Source organism: Delphinus delphis, chromosome 14 (genome assembly GCF_949987515.2).
Source record: "Delphinus delphis chromosome 14, mDelDel1.2, whole genome shotgun sequence".
NCBI classification, from domain to species: domain Eukaryota; kingdom Metazoa; phylum Chordata; class Mammalia; order Artiodactyla; family Delphinidae; genus Delphinus; species Delphinus delphis.
The window spans coordinates 16,557,253-16,577,251 of record NC_082696.1 but is presented as its reverse complement, the minus strand read 5'-3'; the positions used below and the strand labels follow the sequence as shown (position 1 = coordinate 16,577,251).

The 19,999-nt window shown below is 43.0% G+C and overlaps 1 protein-coding gene across 2 annotated transcripts in view; it reads left to right on the top strand.

The window, feature by feature from the left end:
* UST (uronyl 2-sulfotransferase) overlaps positions 1-19,999 on the top strand; it is a 300,447-nt gene that overhangs the window by 164,646 nt on the left and 115,802 nt on the right. For both annotated transcript variants that reach the window (XM_060029824.2, XM_060029823.2), the window contains exon 4: positions 10,008-10,087. In XM_060029824.2, coding sequence (XP_059885807.1) covers positions 10,008-10,087 — 80 coding nt within the window. The remainder of the gene's footprint in view (positions 1-10,007; positions 10,088-19,999) is intronic.

Sequence of the window (19,999 nt, the reverse complement as noted above, 5' to 3'; positions counted from 1 at the left end):
ATCACGGGGGATGGTAGGACTGTTTTAAGTGCATAACACAGCCAGCAGTACTTGCTATAAAGCCTGTGTGTTTAGTGTTGTCCACAGTATAGAGATTAAAATGCCCATTCCTTTGGAAACTTCCATTAAAGAGTCTCTGAGTAACAAGTCTAAATAGTCATTATCAATCAGCAAAAAATATTTTGAGATTACCCCTTGCAGGTTCTGTAGTAGGTGCTCAATAGAAAAATTATATTTGGTGACATTTAAGGATATCACAGTTTATCAATAATTTTCATAGGGGTAGGTTCTCTTTGATTTCCTTACCTTACTGAAGAACGAATAAGATTAGGGCTGAAAGAGAGTGACTATAGTAAATAGCCTATGCTATTGCAATTTATTATAAGTATAAAATTTGGTTTTCTTTTGAGTCTTTGGGTCTGCTTATCAGGTTAGACTGAAATGTTCCTATGTGTGGAAACTATCCTCAGTTCTTGAAGCCTAACAAAACACAGTAGCTGGATTTTAGTTCCCACTGCTGAAAAGTCTAACGACCCAGAGGGAGCAAAGTAACAAAAGTATTAGACCCTGAGATGTTCAGGAAGGCCCTAGAAGAGCAAGCACAAACTATGAAATTTAAATATACTGTGGGATTTTACACAAATCAACCTACTTTGTTTCCTATGAGGAATTGTCAAGGGAAGAATTTAGATTAAAAACGAAGAATGATTTACTCATGGTGCATGAATTGTTAAATCTTTTAGAAAGGGTTAAAGCCAAAGTCATCCTTCTTCTCTAAAATAGAGGTTAGCTCTCATCTGTTTGGAATGACTGGCCTGTCTAGAAGCCAGGGAATAGACTAGACAATCTTTTAAGGTTCTTTCCAGCCCTGTGATTCTGTGATATATTTATACAACTTCTACCATAATCTGTGTATAATTAGTTGAAACATTTCTGATTCCTGTGGTCAGTGTGACCTAGAATATATTTCATTACTTAGTTATTCCAGATTCCTATTAAATTATAAGGCAAGTTTTAAAAACTTAAGGGAAAGGTAAAGATATGGTAGAAAAAAAACAAACAATTTTGATGTATTTAAAAACAAACATAAGGATAGTGACAGTTGCCTCTCTGCAGCTAGACGAGTATGCTGTGACATACAAGGAGAGCCAGGAAATGCCAGGACAAAAAAAAACAAGTTTGAAGTAGCTCAAGAATGTTTAAAGAAACTCTTTTTCTTTGTTACGTGCATCCTTTTCCTAAAGTTTCAAAGTGCATGAAACAAGCAAAGAAAAAACTATTATTTTAACCTAACATATTAAAGAAATAATTTGTGGTGTGAATAGCTCCTCTTCTTGATAATTTATTAAAGGAAAAGGGGGTAAGTGATTTAGGAGACAAGTTAAAATTTTATAGTCAATGGTTCTCAACGTTAAAGAGTAGAACTCTGAAAATGTGTTTCCATGGAAACACTGTTCTCTAGAGTTAATAACAATTCTGCTTCAGGTGCAGTACGAGTTAAACAGGCTCTTGTGGGCTGGCCCGGGACTCTCTCCACCATGTAGAACATTTCTTTTATGAGAAAATGTGTTCCAAGTTCCAAACTACTGACTTACAAATGAACTTCAGAAAAGTATCCACATATAAGGCTGGAATCATCTGTACCGTTGCATTCGTACACAGTGGCATCTCTCTGGGCCAGAGTCAAATTCACACATACATTTCTCCCTGGAGGGTAGCTGTCATCACACACACACACACACACACACATCCCCACACATCCCCATTCAGTACTAGATTTTAAAAATCTATTTAATGGGATAAGACACTGAGGGATTATTTAAAAGGAAAGAGAACACGAAAGACAGCAAATGTTAGAATGTCTATAAAAATCCCATTACATCTGCCCTTATAGAAATAGAAATGCCTTTGAAGTTAATATTTTAGAAAACTCTGCCTCAACAGAAGAACATGGACAGCTGGTGCTGGCTAAATGTTGGACCTTTGCAGGGCACATAATGCAAACCTAGGATGACATCATTTCATTTACGCTCTAAAACTGGATTTCAATTTCTTGGTGTAGTTTAGATAATTTCTTGGAAAATGGAGATTATGTACAATCTAAAAGATAAAGAACTATTTTCCAGAAGACGTGGGGCGTGATTTCCAAAAGACTCATAACCATCTTTGTTAACGGTCTGACCCTATCTTTCAGAACATTGCTCTAAGGATAACAAAAGTCAAAGTGTCACAGGCATATCACAGACATAAGAGTTCAAAATTATTTCATTCCTGTTGGAGAAAGGCAAAAATTGTTGGCATATGAGCCTAAAAGTTGGAGAAAACAAATACTTTTTCTATTTTTATTTATACTGAAGCTACTGAGGATTCCAAATTGCAAACAGCACCTACTCTGTGATCGTTGTTTTACTTCATTATTTCATTTAACTCTTTTGGGCCTAAAACTGTACCAGTGAGTGAGTATGATTTCCTATTTTATGGATGAGAAAACTAAGACAACCATGTGAAGTCACTTTCCAAATATAATAAAATGACTATCCATGGTACCTGGACTTGAACTTAGGCCCTCCCGAATCCAGGAGCCATTCTCCTTATGCAGTGGCTATCTGCTCTGGTTGCACAGCAGAATACCCAGCTGAGCCTTTTGAAACATATAGTTGCAATGGCCCTTCTCCTGGAGATTCTAGGATAGAGTCCAGAAAACTTCTGGTTTTTTTTTGATCAAGTGCCACAGGAGTTACAGAGTTAAGGATCCCTGTCAAAACCATCATATCAGCATTTCCCTAAGTGTGTTACTGAGTATCCTAGTCCCCTAAGACACTGAAAAAAAAAGAAAATACCATGATTCAATAAATCTGGGAAATGTTGTCCCCTTGTCTCCCTCTAGGAAAGTCATGACAATTATTCACATTTTAAAGACTCTGAGGGGCTTCCCTGGTGGCGCAGTGGTTGAGAGTCCGCCTGCCGATGCAGGGGACATGGGTTCGTGCCCCAGTCCGGGAAGATCCCATGTGCTGTGGAGCGGCTAGGCCCGTGAGCCATGGCCGCTGAGGCTGCGCGGTCGGAGCCTGTGCTCCGCAACGGGAGAGGCCACAACAGTGAGAGGCCCGCATTTTTTTTGCGTACCGCAAAAAAAAAAGACTCTGAGAATTCTTTCAATTAAAAACAAAATGAAAAATCTGTTTAACCAGCTTTCGCCTAGAGTTTCCCAGCCTTAGTTGGCCAGGGGACTCTTTATGAGTGTTTGTGGCTCTCAGTTGCATCCCACAGGACTCTCACAGTTTGGAGCTGGTGGACCAACCTACATGGTTCCATCAGCCATATCAGTAAAGGCTACTCTTTCACTATAAACTCCACATCTGCTCTGACTCTGTTCAACAGCCATTCAAATGACTAAAATCTTGAAAAGTATTCAAAGGGTAGAGGAGACAGGGCCCCTACGTCTGTGTGCTCTAGATTGCTTTAGCCTCTTGGTCGGAAACAGAATTTCTTTATAGTGTTTTAACTTCCCTTCCCCACTGCTCTCACCTACTGCAAAGTCCAAGTCTGACTGTGACTACAAAGCATTGCGACTCGAGAAGAGAAAGTGGTCCTAAAGAAACCGTGTTAGATTTGGAAACGGTCTTGGGGCCACGGGGTTTCCTCCTAGGCTTCCCTAAAGCAGGGTCAACGGCCTCTGTTTAAAGGCAAAGGTTCACTCATTTGTTTTTGCGGCAGGTCTCGCCATTGTTTCTTTATCCATTGTGATGTATATTCATTGGGGACCTACTGTTATTGGTGTATACTGAGCACCAGACAGCACACTAGATGTGTGTGCATCTTACTTTAATCCTTTAAGCAACATTATTAGGAAAGTATTGTCACCCTCTTCATAGGAAAAAGGAAGTGCTCAAGAAGAATGTGGGAGAGTAAGAATTGAAAGTGAACTGGGGTCAAATCCTGGAGAATCTTGAATGTTAGGCTAAGGAGATAGAACATTATTCATGGGAAGTGGGAGGTTAATAAAAAAATTGGTTCTTAACTATCAGGGGCATCAGAGTCTTCTTGGGAGCTGTTTCACAACACATATTTCTAGGTCTTACTACAAAATGCTGAGTTATATACTCTTAATGGTGGAGCCCACATATCTGTATCATGGGGGGAAAAACTCCCCAAGAGATGCTCACGCACAATTCTAGTGAAGAATCATTGCATGAAAGCCTCTGATTATTAGAAAGTTTTCTCTCTATTAAGGGGAATCCTCCACTAAGCAAGAACAATTCCTCTTTTACCTGAGAATCCCTCAAAACTCTGAAGACATCTTATTTCCCCTGAAGTCTTATTGAGGGGTATCTCCTCAGAAGCCTGCACATTTATCTCAGAAGCCTTACCCTTGCTTGAGACGTGTTGGAAAAGTCTTCTTAGAATGACCCTCAGCGTTTCCTGACTTTAGAGTAGGAGGGATGTGTCCACAGGCATGAGAGGTGCTCCAACCAGACTTTGGAAGCAAACCAAAAAGATTAGCTGAGCCCGTCTCCAGGCCACAGGGCTAAGTTCACCCAGTTCTGCAAACGAGGTCTTATCTTGTAGTCCTATAGACAAAAGCTGAGTCTGCTAATGAAAACTCAGTGGAAAGAAAAGCGGGAAAAGAAAGAAGCCACAAGGCCTGAGAAATTAAGACGTTTTCTCCTCTCCTTCCAGTTGTAGCCATGAGATTGATTTTTCTCTATTCAGATGCAGCCTCTTAGCCTTGTTCACATCTTTGCTCCCCCTGGTGGTCTTCTTCTTCATTGCAGGCATGTGTTGCACTGACTGCACAGCCCCAAGCTGAAGGTGGGAAGATCATCCTACCTCCTGCAAGAAGGGCTTCCTCTTTACAGGAGGAAGAGGGGAAGATAACCTGAGCCCACAGCCATCCTCCTGGCCTCTGAGGTCAAAGGACCAAGGAGTTCTCCTCTGAGCTACTCCTTATTTGGCTTTACTGTGTGAAAACATGCTTTTCTTTCATTTAAGATTTGTGCAAAATTATAGGGCATCTAGTTGTTCACGAGTGACACAAGAATTCAGATCAGAGTAGGGTCAATACTCTGCCAGTTACCGCTGCTGAGCATTTCCCAAAGAAGTCTTTTACTAACCGGCTGTGTTTGTAGAACTGCAGTGTAAAGGTTTTCTGCTCTATCATCTCAGGCAGTTAGGTTGAGAGCGAAAGATTAAAAGCTACTGCCTGGCATATCCTCTGCATTATAAATTCTGTTTGATTCATGCCTCTTTTTTTAAACTTCAGTTCTGTCTCATTCTCAGATGTGCTGTGATTTAACTTCTGCGTTTAGATCCATTCCGTTACATAGTTCTTTTTCTTTCTTTTTTCTTTTTAGTATTTTAAATTCATTCCTGGCTTGTTATAATATACTGTTTTCCTACCTAGAACTTTAAAAAATATTCTCTCTGGTAGTTTGATTCTTTTTTTAAAAATTATTTTTAATGCATTTCCACCTGTTAGAACTTTCTTTTAATTTTTCAGCCCATCACATAAAAGGTAGAAAATTCATATCCCCGTAAACCCTCTTTAGTCTCCAGAGTTGTTTTGCTAACCGACCCCTTCCTCCCATTTTAATAGGTTATATATAGATTGAAAAGCAGTGGGACTGATAAGGAGATTGTAGCTTAGTGATAAGTAGCAGGAATTTTGGTGTCAGACAGACTTGGATTTGAATCCTGGCTCCAACTTCTTCTAGTGGTGAGACCATAAGCAATCTATGTAGCCTTTCTGTGCCTCAGTTTCTTAACCTGTAAACTCTGGATAATAATACTGAACTCACGGAGTCGTTTGAAGATGAGATGATGGTATGTGTATAAAGAGCATCTTGATACAGTGCATAGCCTGGGAACCACTCAGAAAATGATAGTTTGTTTGGTGTTGTTACACCCTAAATGTTGCAGTAGTAAAACTGTTAACTCCACGTGACACCACGGTAATGAAGGCACATATCTGGCCCAGAAAGGCTGAATTCATTGCCTTAGTGCTAATTCTGTCTTCAGGGAACTGTATGTTTCTTAACTCCAAAAAAAGTTTTTTAAAGAGGGTACTTCGTTGCATAAACAATTATGGGTAGGCACCTGGGCTTGGCTTTCTGGGGGAGAAATAAAACCTGACCACAACCCTCAAGGAGTTTTCAAGCTGGTTCAAAGCCAGCACTCAAACTCAGCGATAATGTAACATAAACAGATCATGTCCTGGAAAATTGTCAAAGTGCTGTGGGAAGTTAAAGAAGGTAGTGTCATCTCTACCCAAAGATGTTCGAAACCAAACCCATTTTCCCTCACTTGTGGAGCCTGATTGCTTCCTCCTGCAGTGTTCCCCGTCTCCACCAATGGGTGCTACCACATGTTCAGATCCCAGCCAGGACTCTGAGAAGGAAGCTCTGTTGACCACACCCTCTCCTTCCCTTCTGCTGCCACAAGGCTCAGCAGATTCCCCCTCCTTAATGTACCCAAATCTCTCCATTTATTTTCACTTCCATGCACTTCATTCTGTGGTTCTGAAACTGTTAAGCCGTAGACTCTCCTGGTGGGCTTGTCAAAACGCGGATTGATGTGCCCCACCTCCAGAGTTTCTCCTAATTCCGTAGGTGTGGAATGAGGCCTGAGGATCTGCATTCTTGTTGGACACATGTCCAGTTGATGCTGATGCTGCGGGTGTGGGACCCACACTGAGAAGTGATGCGTTCATGACCTCATCATTTCCTGTTGGGATTACTGCCGTCTTCCCAGCTAAGCTTTCTGCCTCTCTAAACCTCACCCTCTTTTTCTTCACGTTCTCCACCTGACCTTAGGTCTGAGAGAAAAAAAATCCTTTCTGGCTGTGGACTGCCCAGAGGATAAATGTCAAAATCCTTCATGTGACCTGCAAGACCCTCAATTACCCAGGTCCTACCTTCCTCTCTAGTTATCTACTGCCTTGCTGATCCCATGCCGGACCTCCTGGCAGTTTTAACGTCCGTGTCATTTTTGTGTTTTGTCCTTCGCATCCACTGTTCACTCTGTCTGCCACGCTGCGAGTCCCTTTCTTCCCTTGTTAACTCCTATGCGTCCTTGCAAACCACTTAGAAACACCTCCGTGGGGAAACATCACCTCTCCATCTGCAAGCAGGGACAGGTGCCTCACCTCCGTGCCTTCTACCCCATGGTGATTATCACATGATGGTCCCTGCCTGCTCGTCTGCTTCTCCCCCAAAACTCTGAGCTTCCTGAAAGCAAGAACCAAATCTTCTATCTTTATAGCCACAACCCGGAGTGGCACATTGCCTGACAGAGTTGGAAATCAACAGATGGTGAATGAAAGGAGACATCCAGCAAGGCTACTGGGAGGAGGCGAGCATTTCAGCCAGATGTAAAAGTGATTAGGATTTGGACATGCAGAGAGAAGAGGAAGAACATTCTATAAGAAGAATCTTGAGCCTGAGCTTGGACATCAGTCTTGGACATGGTGTGAGGAAGGAATATGGAGGAGTCTAGTTTGGCTGGCCACAGGATGTGGGGTCTTGAGAACCAGCTGAGGGAGATAGTAAAGACAGAATTAACATGACTCAGCAAGGGATTGAGTATGGGAGTTCAGGAAAGACCCAGATCAAATGTGAGGATAGGGAGAGTACCATTAACTGGAAAAGGAGTGAAGATGGGCGAAGATCAAGAGTGTGGTTTTGGCCAGGGTGGATTTGGGAACATCATTAGGACACATTCCACTGTCTTGTCTTTATGTGTCTTCCCACTGATCTTATTCAGGTTTTGATGTCCAGGGCTTAGTAAGCACCCAATAAATGCTGAATGAATGAATGCAGTGGATTTAAAATAAAGGCCAGCAGTGGTCCTGCATGAGCTAAGGAAAAGGAGACTTAGTTTCTTTGATAATTTTAGGTAGTGCCATTGCCACCCATGCAGATGAGAGTGGAACGAGAGAAAAGGCAGGCTGCTGGCAGCAATGGGAAGACCAAGAGGGAACTCAGGTGATGACCAACGGGGGCTCAGGAGACCCCCTTGTCACTAGACATGGGGAAAGTTAGCGTTTTTGAAGACCATCATGTGATACCGTGAACCTGATGTCTTATGGTACCTCACGTGGGTTTTCCTATTTGGTGTGTGGGTCAAATGCATGAGAGCTGAGATGTACTCTCTGACTTCCCTGTACTAGTGCAATAAATGCGAGCATTAGTAACCTTTATTCTTTGTTTAAAGATATGTCTCGAATGAGTTATGCACTGTCACTGCTAATCCATTTTTCCTCGTGAAATAGACAGCTTTATGACTATTATGACACTGTTTTCATAATCTAACCACTACTGTTCTTCCATTAAATTTAACACATTGACATGTGTTTAGAGAATGTAATATAATGTTGAATATGTGAAAGAAACGGGTTTTCTTCTGACCTGTTTTTCCAGTCTTGTGCAATGCTAGGATGCTTTCTCATATTATGTGTGCAGAGAAATGTCTGAAGAAAAATCATCTAAAGATTAAAGCATTAAATGGGCTTTATATTAAACATCCACACGGTTATGCTTCTAAGCAGACATCCTCAGAGATCAGTTACCTTTGGTTGCGCTTTCAGATTGTTCCCTTTGGTTGTGGTTGTGCTTCCGAATGGGTGATTCTACTGGTAGATCAACGAAAGTCAAAATTTACAGCATGAAGGAAACCGAAAGTTTTATTACCGAAAACAAGCTCTGGGGCATGCAGGGGGGATGTAGAGGGTAAACAGTAGATAAAAAGGCAGGATTCAATTTCCTTTTACGCTCAAGCCTGGGGACAGGCAGACCATTATTTACCCGTGCCTGCCGCTGACGAACAGAAGCACTAGTTACGAACTGCAAGTCATTTACTTTTAAAATTCAATTTCATTTCTTCAAACAGTCCTTGTGAGCAGGAATATCTAATGAAAGGGTTTAGGTAACGACGTCCTCATGTAACGATCTGTAAGTCATGCACTAGTTGGAATTAATTCATTTAAGAAATATTCATTGGGCATTTCGGTGTATGTCAGCCCTAGCTGGACAGGAGGGAACACGGCAGACCAGGTTTCCTCTCATGCTTGAGACAAACCTGGAGTTCCAGACTCTGATTTTTTTTATTGTTATTATAGTTTACACATGAATGACCGTTTTTGTTTCCGGTTTTCAACTTGAACTATTTTATAAAATGTGAAGTGCTGCCCTTCTGATGTCTATCCAAAGTAGCAATTTTCAATGTGCTTCTTAAAAATTCCAGTGTGTCAGCTTTGATGGGGCAAATTAGAAAAGCTAAGGAAAGTGGAATTCAGGAAGTCAGGGAGTCATAAGAATGCTTGGAATTTCTAACAGATTTTACTAAACATTTTCTGTATCATGACATGTTCCAGAAGACCGTAACTGTTAGTTTATACAAATTAAAACTACTTTTTGCTTTGCTGATAACTGCAAATAAATAATTCAGATGACCACCCACCAAAAAACCGAGACTGTGTGTGTGTGTTTGGGGCGGGCCCGGGGGAGGGAGGATTGTGTGTTTCCTATGAAATACTTGCTTTGTAAATTTTATAATCAAAGAGAAAAATAATGAAATATTGCCTCATTTTATTCCCACTTTTCAATTCTGCAGAACTAGTTTCACATACTTCTGTATTTCCCAGTAAGATCATTATAGAAATGTAAAATAATAACCTGTCTTGGTTTGCCTTTAAAGGAGGGGATTAAAGGCATTTTCTTATTTTCATGTACAGCAACAGGCTGACTTCTCCAGCTAAAATTACTTAACCTGTAACTTTGTGTTCATGGTGGCAATCAGCTAAATTAAATACAGGACTATAACATTGGGATAGCTGTGTTTTATTTAGTAAGAAGCCTTATGTAAAGTTCATAAATGTTGCACAGAACACAGCTGTTTGGCCCTGGTCCAAGAGGTAATGAGGATCAAAAGAGTAGGGGAGATAACCTTTAGCTTAAAATAGCTTGGTAAATTAGATCCTATTTATGCTAATTTTGTACTTTTTTTAATAGATGGAACTGATTAAAAATATAAGTACTGCCGAACAGCCCTATTTATTCACTCGACATGTTCATTTCCTCAACTTCTCAAGGTAAGATATTTTCCAGTTTAATGGTTCTTTCGTTTCTTTTCAGTACTTACTCTCCTTCTAACAAACAATTACTTTAAAATCTACCTTCATTTCCAAGGTAGTGTAATTGCCCTTCAAAAGGCATTTTTAATCCATTTATTTTTGCTGTAGAGGGATCAAAATTTGAAATATTTGGACAGAAGTTCATTTCTTTCTAGAATACTGATCTTAAATCTTGTGGAAACTTGAAATTATTTTTAATGAGAAGCCATTTGACATGATAGTTCTCTCTAAAAAAAAAAAATTAGGTTTTGTATTGAAACAAAATAGGCAAGAGATGGATATTTTAGCAGACATATTTCATTGCACATTTTTATACAGTTTGAACTCTCACGGGACTCTGGCACTAGCTTAGTGGTGGAATTATGTGTATTTTATAGGGTCCAAAACGTTAGGACCAGCCTCTCTACCTTTTTAATACTCCATTTGATTACTCTAAGCCTTGCGTGTTTGATGCTGGTGGGTATTCTAGAAACCTGCTTTTTTCTTCAGCTGCAGGGACCTTTTGATAATAATGCAAATCTTCAAATTTATGTGTTCAGACCCTTGACCTGTCAGGTTGCTAACTGCAAGTTCTGGGCAAGTTCCTCTCTTCCCCCGGAATCTATTAGCACAGGTGGCCTTGTCACTGTGCTAGGAGTTCTCAGATTCCTCCTCAAAGGCTGGCCTGTCTGAGTTCACAGTTGGTTTGGGCTGACAGAGCACTGGGTCCAGGGGCAGATCTGCTGACCAGCCCGGGACCCTGGGCCTCCCTCATCAGTCATCTGACCAGCACTTCCCTCACTGCTTTTCCCACGGGGATAACGGGACCTCATAGGCCCACAGGAGAGTCCTGCTAGCTGTGCTGACTTAATGGCCCCGCGGGCTGGGCCACCAGGGAGGCCTGAGTTTGCATTGGGCAGGCACTTTGGCTGCCCAGCCCCAGGATGCCTAGCAGTCTGCCGGGCTGGGAGAAGGTTTTAGCCTTCAAAGCACTTTCCTGCTGTGCAGCAGGCCCTGTGCAAATGAAGTGCAGAGAGAATGAGATTCAGCGAAGCAAGTTATTAAGCAGCAAAGGGAGTTGCTGCCTTATCTTTGAAAGCAAGTTTCCTCTGAAGTTTCCCCAGCCTGTCTGATACACAGGGTCCCCTCGGGGTGGTGAACAGGTGAGGAGGACACCTGCGGATTGCCCTCAGTGGCCCAGGGGAGCTGCGTGGGTCTCCAACCACATTTCTAAAGTGGCTTGTCACTCGACTGTTTGGGGTACGTGCCTTGCCTCTCACTTCCGGTGGGCCAAGAACATATAATTAGACATAATTAGATAACGAGGACTGGGTTGCTATTTTGGGCCTTGTGGTTTTTTGTTTTTTTTTTTTTGCGGTACGCGGGCCTCTCACAGTTGTGGCCTCTCCCGTAGTGGAGCCCAGGCTCCGGATGCACAGGCTCAGCGGTCATGGCTCACGGGCCCAGCCGCTCCACGGCATGTGGGGTCTTCCCGGACCGGGACACGAACCCGTGTCCCCTGCATCGGCAGGCGGACTCTCAACCACTGCGCCACCAGGGAAGCCCGGGCCTTGTGTTTTATGACTTGTAGACGGCAGAGCACGGACCCTCTGACCCCTTGCTTCGCTCATGCGCTTCCTTCCGTCCTTCCTTTCTGCGTCACCCCTGACGTCCTCAAACCTCATTCATTTCTTCTTCTTTTTTTAAAGCTTTTTATTGGAGTATAGTTGATTTACAATGTTGTGTTAGTTTCAGGTGTACAGCAAAGTGAATCAGTTATACATATACATATATCCACTCTTTTTTAGATTCTTTTCCCATATAGGTCATTACAGAGTATTGAGTTGAGTTCCCCATGCTATATAGTAGGTCCTTATTAGTTATCTGTTTAATATAAAGTAGTGTGTATATGTCAATCTCAGTTTCCCAATTTATCCCTCCCCCTGCCCCTTACTCCCTGGGAACCATAAGTTTGTCAAACCTCATTCATTTACTCCTCTTGCTTCAAGGGCAAATCTTTACAACCCAAACAAACTGCAACACAAGTAATTTTAATCAGGATGGTATAGCACTCCAATGACAAGCCAACACCAATACCTTAATTGGATCAGCAGAGCTGGGCACAGCCTGGTGACCGTATTTTATCATGGCCTACACTACCAAGAGTTTAATCTTGATTGATTTAGTTCTGAAAGGAAAAAAAAATGGTAAAGACCTTTTAGAAGACACCGCATTTCAGGAAGCAGTGTCAGCCTGGCTGTCAGGACCTCTGGGTGTCAGACCTTCCTGCTGACCATAGGCTCGGCGAACAGTTTAACCTTTTGAGGGCAGAGGGCCTCCGTTTTCCCATCTATAAAATAGGGACAGGGACAGTTCCTGCCCACCCCTGGTTTGTAGGGATGCTCTGAACACGTGAAGGAAAGCCTTCCAAGTTCTTGGAGAGAAGGATATTATGTGTATTCCAAGTGGTATTTAAAAGGCATTTCTGTAGAAGCCTCAGCCTGAGCCCCAAGTTTGGCTCCTGTCCCAGTGCAGCCTGGCAGTGTCTCTAATGTAACGCCTTGAGGACAGGGCCCTGCTCTCGCTGGTTTCTCCTCCCTCTGATTCCACTTTGTTCAATTAAATACATACATATTGACGACCCTCTATCTCTGGACCCTGCGCTAGGACTGGGGCTTCTGCAGTGAACAAGAAATGCTGTCCATGCCTTCAGGGAACTGTAAGTTCTTCGTCCATTAAGGAAGAAGCAGCAACGAAACATGATGAGCTTTAGGAGAAAGACTCAGTGGGTGTCCCCTAGGGGAAGTGGGAGGGCAGGACCCTCCCTGCTAGAGCAGGAGCCATTGCTGCTGGGCTGTGAGGGATGGTCCAGCTTTAGACAAACGCAGGGGAAGGGCACTGGCGGCCCAGGAGCCAGCCTGAGCAAAAACTGAACAAAGAGAAGGATGGAAAGGAATCCCGGAAATGGGAGCACAGCAGGAATGGAACAGTAGTGAAGAGTTTCAAGCAGGAAAAAGTAGAGACTGGCCTGATCAGCTCGAAAAAACTCACGCTGACTGTGGGTTCAATCTCATTTTCTCTTCCCATCCCACATGCACAAGGCCCGGGGCCTCAGCTACGAGACCTCCATAAGCATAAACAGAATGACACATTGAATTTTAATACGTTACAAGACTATTACACTCATTGAACATGGGAATTTAAGCCATCAGCTTTTCTTTTTCAAGGGAATAGCTTTATTTAAGGAAAATTTCTTGGGTACAAATGGCAAACTGTGGGCATACAAGGAAAGCCCCCAAATACACAATTAATAGAGAAAAATAACTATGTTGGGACTTGTTTAGAGGGATTTCACATACTTTTAAAACTGAGGTCTGTATTTTGAATTATAAGGCATAGAGATAATTAAGCTGTTCTTAAGACACCTGCCCTGATCTTTGCTGACACGCATTGTTTCAAGATAATGAGGTTATTAAGAGAAGAATTGACGCTGCAACCTAATATTCTGTATTGATGCTTTATGTCTAAGTTTCCTTACATTCTTGACATGCAGCAAAACACTTGCTGGGAAGCAGCATGTAAGAATGAAAGTCTAACCTTCCCAACACCTTCTTTTGTACATTTATGTTCTGAACTCTTGAAGTGTACGGCATTATACCAAAATGAATCACCCCTTATGTTTTTTCTCCATTAAGTATGGCATTCTTGTCTGGAATTTAGATACTCTGAGTGATGTAAAATTCTTTCCTGTGAGTTTTTGGTGATTCAATAAGTTTCATTTATTCATAACCTAGGCATCTTGTCCTGTCCCATTTTTTCTCTTTTTTTTTTTTAGACCTAGAAGGAACAATTTCTCCATATTCATTTTTATTAATTCAACCATAGAAAGCAATACTATCAGACCAAAAGAGTGCTTTTGTAGTTGCCTCGGGGAAGGCTCCCTGCCAGAAGAGATAAACACTACGAGGTCAGCAGAAACCTCAGATCAATTTGGGTTCGTGAGGTTTTCCACTGCTCTTTGGTTTTTGAGCTACCTGAAAGTTCAGGCCAGACAGGTGTTTTTCACCTGGTCTACCTGGAGAAGTGAGTCAAAATTACCTCAGCCTAAAAGATGCTACTCTTTGTTGTGATGTTTAAGTAGGCTGTTTAATATTTTTGTACTCTGGTTTCATGTGTCTGTTCCCAGTTGTTGAAGTCACCTAAAGAATTAGAATTTTTGAAAAAGTTCCTCTTTCCAACATCATCTCTTTAAGTATGTCTTAGATCATCAAGACTGTGACAGACAATTCAATTTGTCTTCCCCCCTCCTGCCCCATTTTGTTTTCTAAGATTATTTTTTGGCAGTGGGGGGGAAGTAATTTTTTTCCAATCTACATTTCCCCTCGACCCCCAACTTGGGTCTTGCAGGGAAAACACTGTGAAGGTTTGTGTCAGAGCGCAATGCTATGAAAATAGCCCAAGCGAATTATGAGATATCAATACACTAACTGATCTCAAACTACAACTACTCTTAACCTTTTTCCGTGTCTCTTCCTTTCTCACCCATGACCCCCTTACCCTTCTTTGTGTCCATTTCTCTTTCCTTATTTGTCTCTGATGGTGGCTCCAATGCCAAAACTAACTTACAAAAGCAAAACATTTAAAAATCAATCAATCGCTGCGGAAGTAAGTAGAGTGTGATGTGCAAGGACACGATGTGAGTTTTGGACACTTTCTTTCTTCCCTTGAAGGGAGGTCTTAGTTACTGATGTGAACAAAGTCTGCCCTCTGATGGCATCATTTAACAAAACAAATCCGATCTCGCTAATTCCATAATTCAAACGGGTTTCCACATCTTATTTCTAAATGTTGACTTTGTTTTCATTCTCATTAGCAAAGTCATCCATTTTAATTGTGTCCTGCAAATCTTTTGTAATAGTGACAGACACCTCAAGCTCTGAAGAGAGCGTCAAAATAAAACTGATATTAGCGCTTAGTGAATGCTATCTTTACCTGCTTAGAGCCCAGAAGTTTGATTTTCAGAATAAGAGTCTTCTCTCAGTTTATCCTGTGAAGACATGGCTGGACTTATCTTCCGGAAATGGCGCTCTCCGCCTCCCTTTTCTCTTTTCCCTCCACAGCAGGTGGACTCTGCTGCCCCGTGAGCCCCCACTCGTGGCTGGCCCGTCAGGGCGTGGTGTGATCTGGACTTGCCCTGAGCCCATCTCCCTGCACACCACGAAGGGCTTCCTCCTTGTTGTCTATTGGCTTCCATCAAGTCATCTTCCTCTCCCAGCAGGAACCTTAACTCCAGTGTCCCAGCTGCCCCACCCTCACTCAGCAGAAGCCCCCACCTCTCTTCCCTCAGGACACTCAGGGAGCAGAGAGTAGCTCAGCCTCTGCTTGCGTTTCGTGATGGGAGGCTCTGTCCTGGGTACCAAGGACCAAAGTGTCCACTGAATGAGGTTGTGAGGATGGAGGTGGCCCTTCCACCCCGCTGCAGCAAATGACCATTAATTAACCATCTTGCCCCTCCTCCGCCCGCAGACAGCCCTCATGCTGCCCCCCAAACAACTATATCCTTTTCCACGGTGGCCTTTCTCTCACTTCAAAGTGTCTCCTTCCTCACTGCCAGGGATCAAAGCATGGGCCACTAGCCTTGGGACACTCTTCCTTTTTTGATGTGGGTGACAGCGCAGGAATAACCTCTACTTTTAGGCCAGAGGTGAAAGATGCAGATATACTTTCAGTAGAATGGAAATTGCCAGGGGTAAGGAGGAAGGAGGGGAACGGGACTTACTGTTTACCGGGCACAGAATTTCAGCTGGGGATGATGAGAAGATTCTGGAGTTGGATGATGGTGATGGTGGCACAGCAGCGTGAATGTACTTGATGCCACTGAACTGGACCCTTAAAACTGGCAGAAAGGGTAAATTTTATGTTACGTGTATTTTAGCACAAGTAAAGATTATATATATGTATACTTTCAAAAGCTGTTTGCACTCAGAAAACTCTACTGTAGTAGGACAAAATAGTCTTAACTCTCTAGAATAATTTTTTTTCACTTTCATGCTTTATTGAAAGTAAAATATGAATCAAAGACAGGTATTGGTAAGCAGGTTATGTCTCTAAAGAATTACTTTTAGTTCAGTGCAGAATGTTGTCCCATCTCCCGTGATACAAATCCTTTGCGGACCAATGCATCTGGTATGAAACTCAAGCAAGGAAATATAACAGAACTTTATTCCCTCCCGTGCCTATAAATCTCATGTGTAAACATGATTTACTGATACTGCTACTAAACTTTTTCAGTCTTTACTTGCCCATTTCCCCCCCACCCCCCTTAAATATAAAATTTGAAACATTTCCTTCAAGTCTGATGGCCTTCAGTGCAATCGGCTATATTTGACATAAGGCATTTGGGGACGGTCACTTTTGAATGGTTTTCTGCCTTGCAGAGGAGTCATGCATATAGTTTTGGCCTTAAGTCTTGTTATTTAATACATGCAGTAACGGCCCAGGAAGAATATCATCTGCAATCTGATGAAAGTGTACCTAAAATTCTCTCCCAAGGGCTTTGTGTAGCTACTGGGAGGTGACTAGTGTTGATTGAAGGGTTGATCCATGGAGGTAGCTGTGTGGGGCGAATGGTGAAGAAAATCCTCAGAATGAGATATTCAGGAATGCATGGGAGAAGTGAGAACCATGCGGTTATTATTTCTAGAGAATTATGTCCTGCTTTGGACCTTCATCTTCTCATCAAAAAGCCAAAAACAGAATACGGTAAATTTGCAGCCGGTCAGAAGGAGACCCACAGGGGTAATTAAAGAGTTGGTAAATATGACCTATGAACAGATATCAGTGAAATTGGAAATACCTGCTATTTTAGGATGCCTGGAAAGAGCTCGAAATATGCTGTGGTTATTGTGGTGACCAAGGGCGAAGAGGGGGTGTTGTTAAGCGAAAGACAAAATATGACCTGACTCTCCTACTCTCCAGTACATGCAAAGCACAGAACCTCTCATCAGCTGTGGTCGGCTCAGGTTTTTAAACAACTTGATAAAGATGAAATTAGAGCTATAGATTATAAAATTAAGGGAAATGAATCTCAAGACAAATGCTAAAGGGATTTCAAAAAGAAACACATGGCCTTCCCTGGTGGCGCAGAGGTTGGGAGTCCGCCTGCCGATGCAGGGGACACGGGTTCGTGCCCTGGTCCGGGAAGATCCCACATGCCGCGCAGCGGCTGGGCCCCTGAGCCATGGCTGCTGAGCCTGCACATCCGGAGCCTGTGCTCTGCAACAGGAGAGGCCACAACAGTGAGAGGCCCGCGTACCGCAAAAAAAAAAAAAAAAAAAAAGAAAAAGAAACACATGCAAGAGAACGCTAAAGGAGCTGAGAAGGCTTAAAGTTGTAAAAGCATCTGAAGAGAAGCTGATCCTTTGTGTCGAGTGGATCAAACCAAAGGAAACGTGCACAGAAGGAAGATTAGGAATTTTGGTTGAGCGTAACAAGGACGCCTCAACTGATGGGCTTCACAGGGAGGCTGTGGAATCTCCTCTCAAGGGTTTTAAAAGAATAAGGCAGAGCGTTGTGCTTCCTGGGAAGGCGGGGGAGGGGCGGGGGGAACAGTCAGTTCAGGTGACCCAGAGACCTTCCAAGGGTGACCTGGACTTCTGACCAGAATTTTAAAATTACTGAGAGAAGACAAACTGTTCCTGAGAGAGGATGGGATGAGAGTGGGACATTTTTCCCTTCTCAAGCCCAGGGACACATGGGTGGTGTTTGGCCCCTTTTGTGTAACTGACATGTCACCCCAGGTTTTGCCAGTTTGGGAAGGAGCTGTGTGTCCTAGAAAAAGGCTGAGGGTTGGTGGTCTGAAACCATCATTACTGTCATTTTCTGGAAGAGGAAAGTTACGTATCAGATACCTCTCTCACAGTTAGAAATTTCTGGAGAGGCTATTGCAGTATCTGATACTATTTGACAATAAATTCCTACATTGTCTAAAACTTCTTCTGGAAATCTTGCATTGGGTCACAATGTGCAAACAGGAGCAGGTCGCCCCGGCTCGACAAGCCTTGTCATTCTTCTCATCTACAGCCTTCAGTGGAAGGTGGCTGTGACCAGGCTGAGAAAACCATCTCGTAGTGGGCAGCCGTGCATGGACTCACCGCACCAGGCGGTTCTGCTAATTGGCGGTAATAGTCATTCTTCACATGACCATGGAAGCACAGTTGAGGTTTTTAATAGCATGTTGCCATTTGAGGGTTGAATTGCATTCTCATCTGGTATGCAGGCTTTGTCTTTCTAATCCCTAACCCTGTTACTTTAGTTGCTATTTATCATAGATATGAAACCCAATTTAATTAAAAGGAGGAGGATACATCCAGGATATGGTGGTTAGCCGTGGTTGGCACAGCTGATTTCTGGAACTAGTTAGTTGTTCTCCCAGCTGCGTGAACGTCACCTTGTGTACATCTGGGATCTGACAAAGAGTCGTGTTGGCATGGCTAACCCTGCTCCTGAGTGGTGTGTTTTCCGATGTGGTGTATTCGAGGAGTCCAGAATCGCACTCACACATCCTGGCGCCTGAAATCACACCACTGGAGAGTCATCCCTCCTTGTGCCTTTGGAGTCTTCTCTCTGAAGATTCTCTTTTAAAATGCAAAGACCTGGAGGGACTTCCCTGGCAGTCCAGTGGTTAAGACTTCGCCTTCCGATGCAGGGGGTGTGGGTTTAATCCCTGGTTGGGGAGCTAAGATCCCACGTGCCTCGTGGCCAGAAACCCAAAACATAAAACAGAAGCAATATTGTAACAAATCCAATAAAGACTTAAAAAATTGTCCACATTCAAAAAACCCAAAAAAACCTGGGGAAAGCATTCTGTGTATCAATACACAAAAAACGATTGGTGGCTCGTTATGTCTACTTTCCTTTACCACAGAGCCCTGTGATAGTGGTGGAAACTTGCAAACTCAGAAACATCCACTCATGGTGTCTTCTAAGACCATGCCTTCATTGGTTGAGCCACCTACTGCGTGCCACACACTGTCTAAAGGACATTGTTCCTGGCTTCTGGAGGCCCATAGTCTAATGGGAGAGGCAGACATGTACACACAGAGTGGAGAGAGCATTTGAGCCAGAGGAGGGAGGGATCGACACGAGGATGGGAGTCAACTGCGGAAGGATGTGACGGTGATTCTGGGCTGGGTCTTCAAAGGTGAACAGTCTGCCAGCTGGAGAGGTGGCAGCAGGATCGTGTCAGTTTGTTTTCTCTGAGCTCTTTCTGACCCCTGACAGAATGTCTAGGCATCCTCATCGGAAGGTCACGGGGTGAGAGAAGCCTGTAGGTACCTCAGGAGGTCCCCAGAGCAAGACCCAGAGCCTGGAGAGTTCTCCCAGGCCCTTCAGGGTCACTGCTCTCAGGCAGTTCAAAGTGAAAGGGGAGGAATCCGTAAGACCAATTCAACCAACCTAATCCTTTTGCCTGGTGAAGGCCTCGCTCTTGGGCCACAATTCAGTGCATTTGTCTACTCCCTTTGCGGAAGGAATTAAAATGGCACACTTAGATATTTGCTTTATTTTTATCTAAAACTCCTTGCCATCATTTGAGGATAATTATATTGATTTTTGTTGTGTTCATGTTATCCGTTACACTGTTATTTTTCTCAGCTTTGGAATCTTCTTTCCATGGTTCAGAGCACAGATTCTGGAGTCAGACTGCCTGGGTTCATATCCGGGCCCAGCCACAAGTTATGAGCTCCCTGCCTCTGTTTACCCCGTATAAATGGGGATAATTATGACTTCTACTCCACTGAGGTGTGGGGAGGGTTCGGTGAGTCGGTTACAAAGTATTTACAGCAAGGTGAACAGGGAGCGTTTCATAAATGTTGGCTGTTATTATCCACT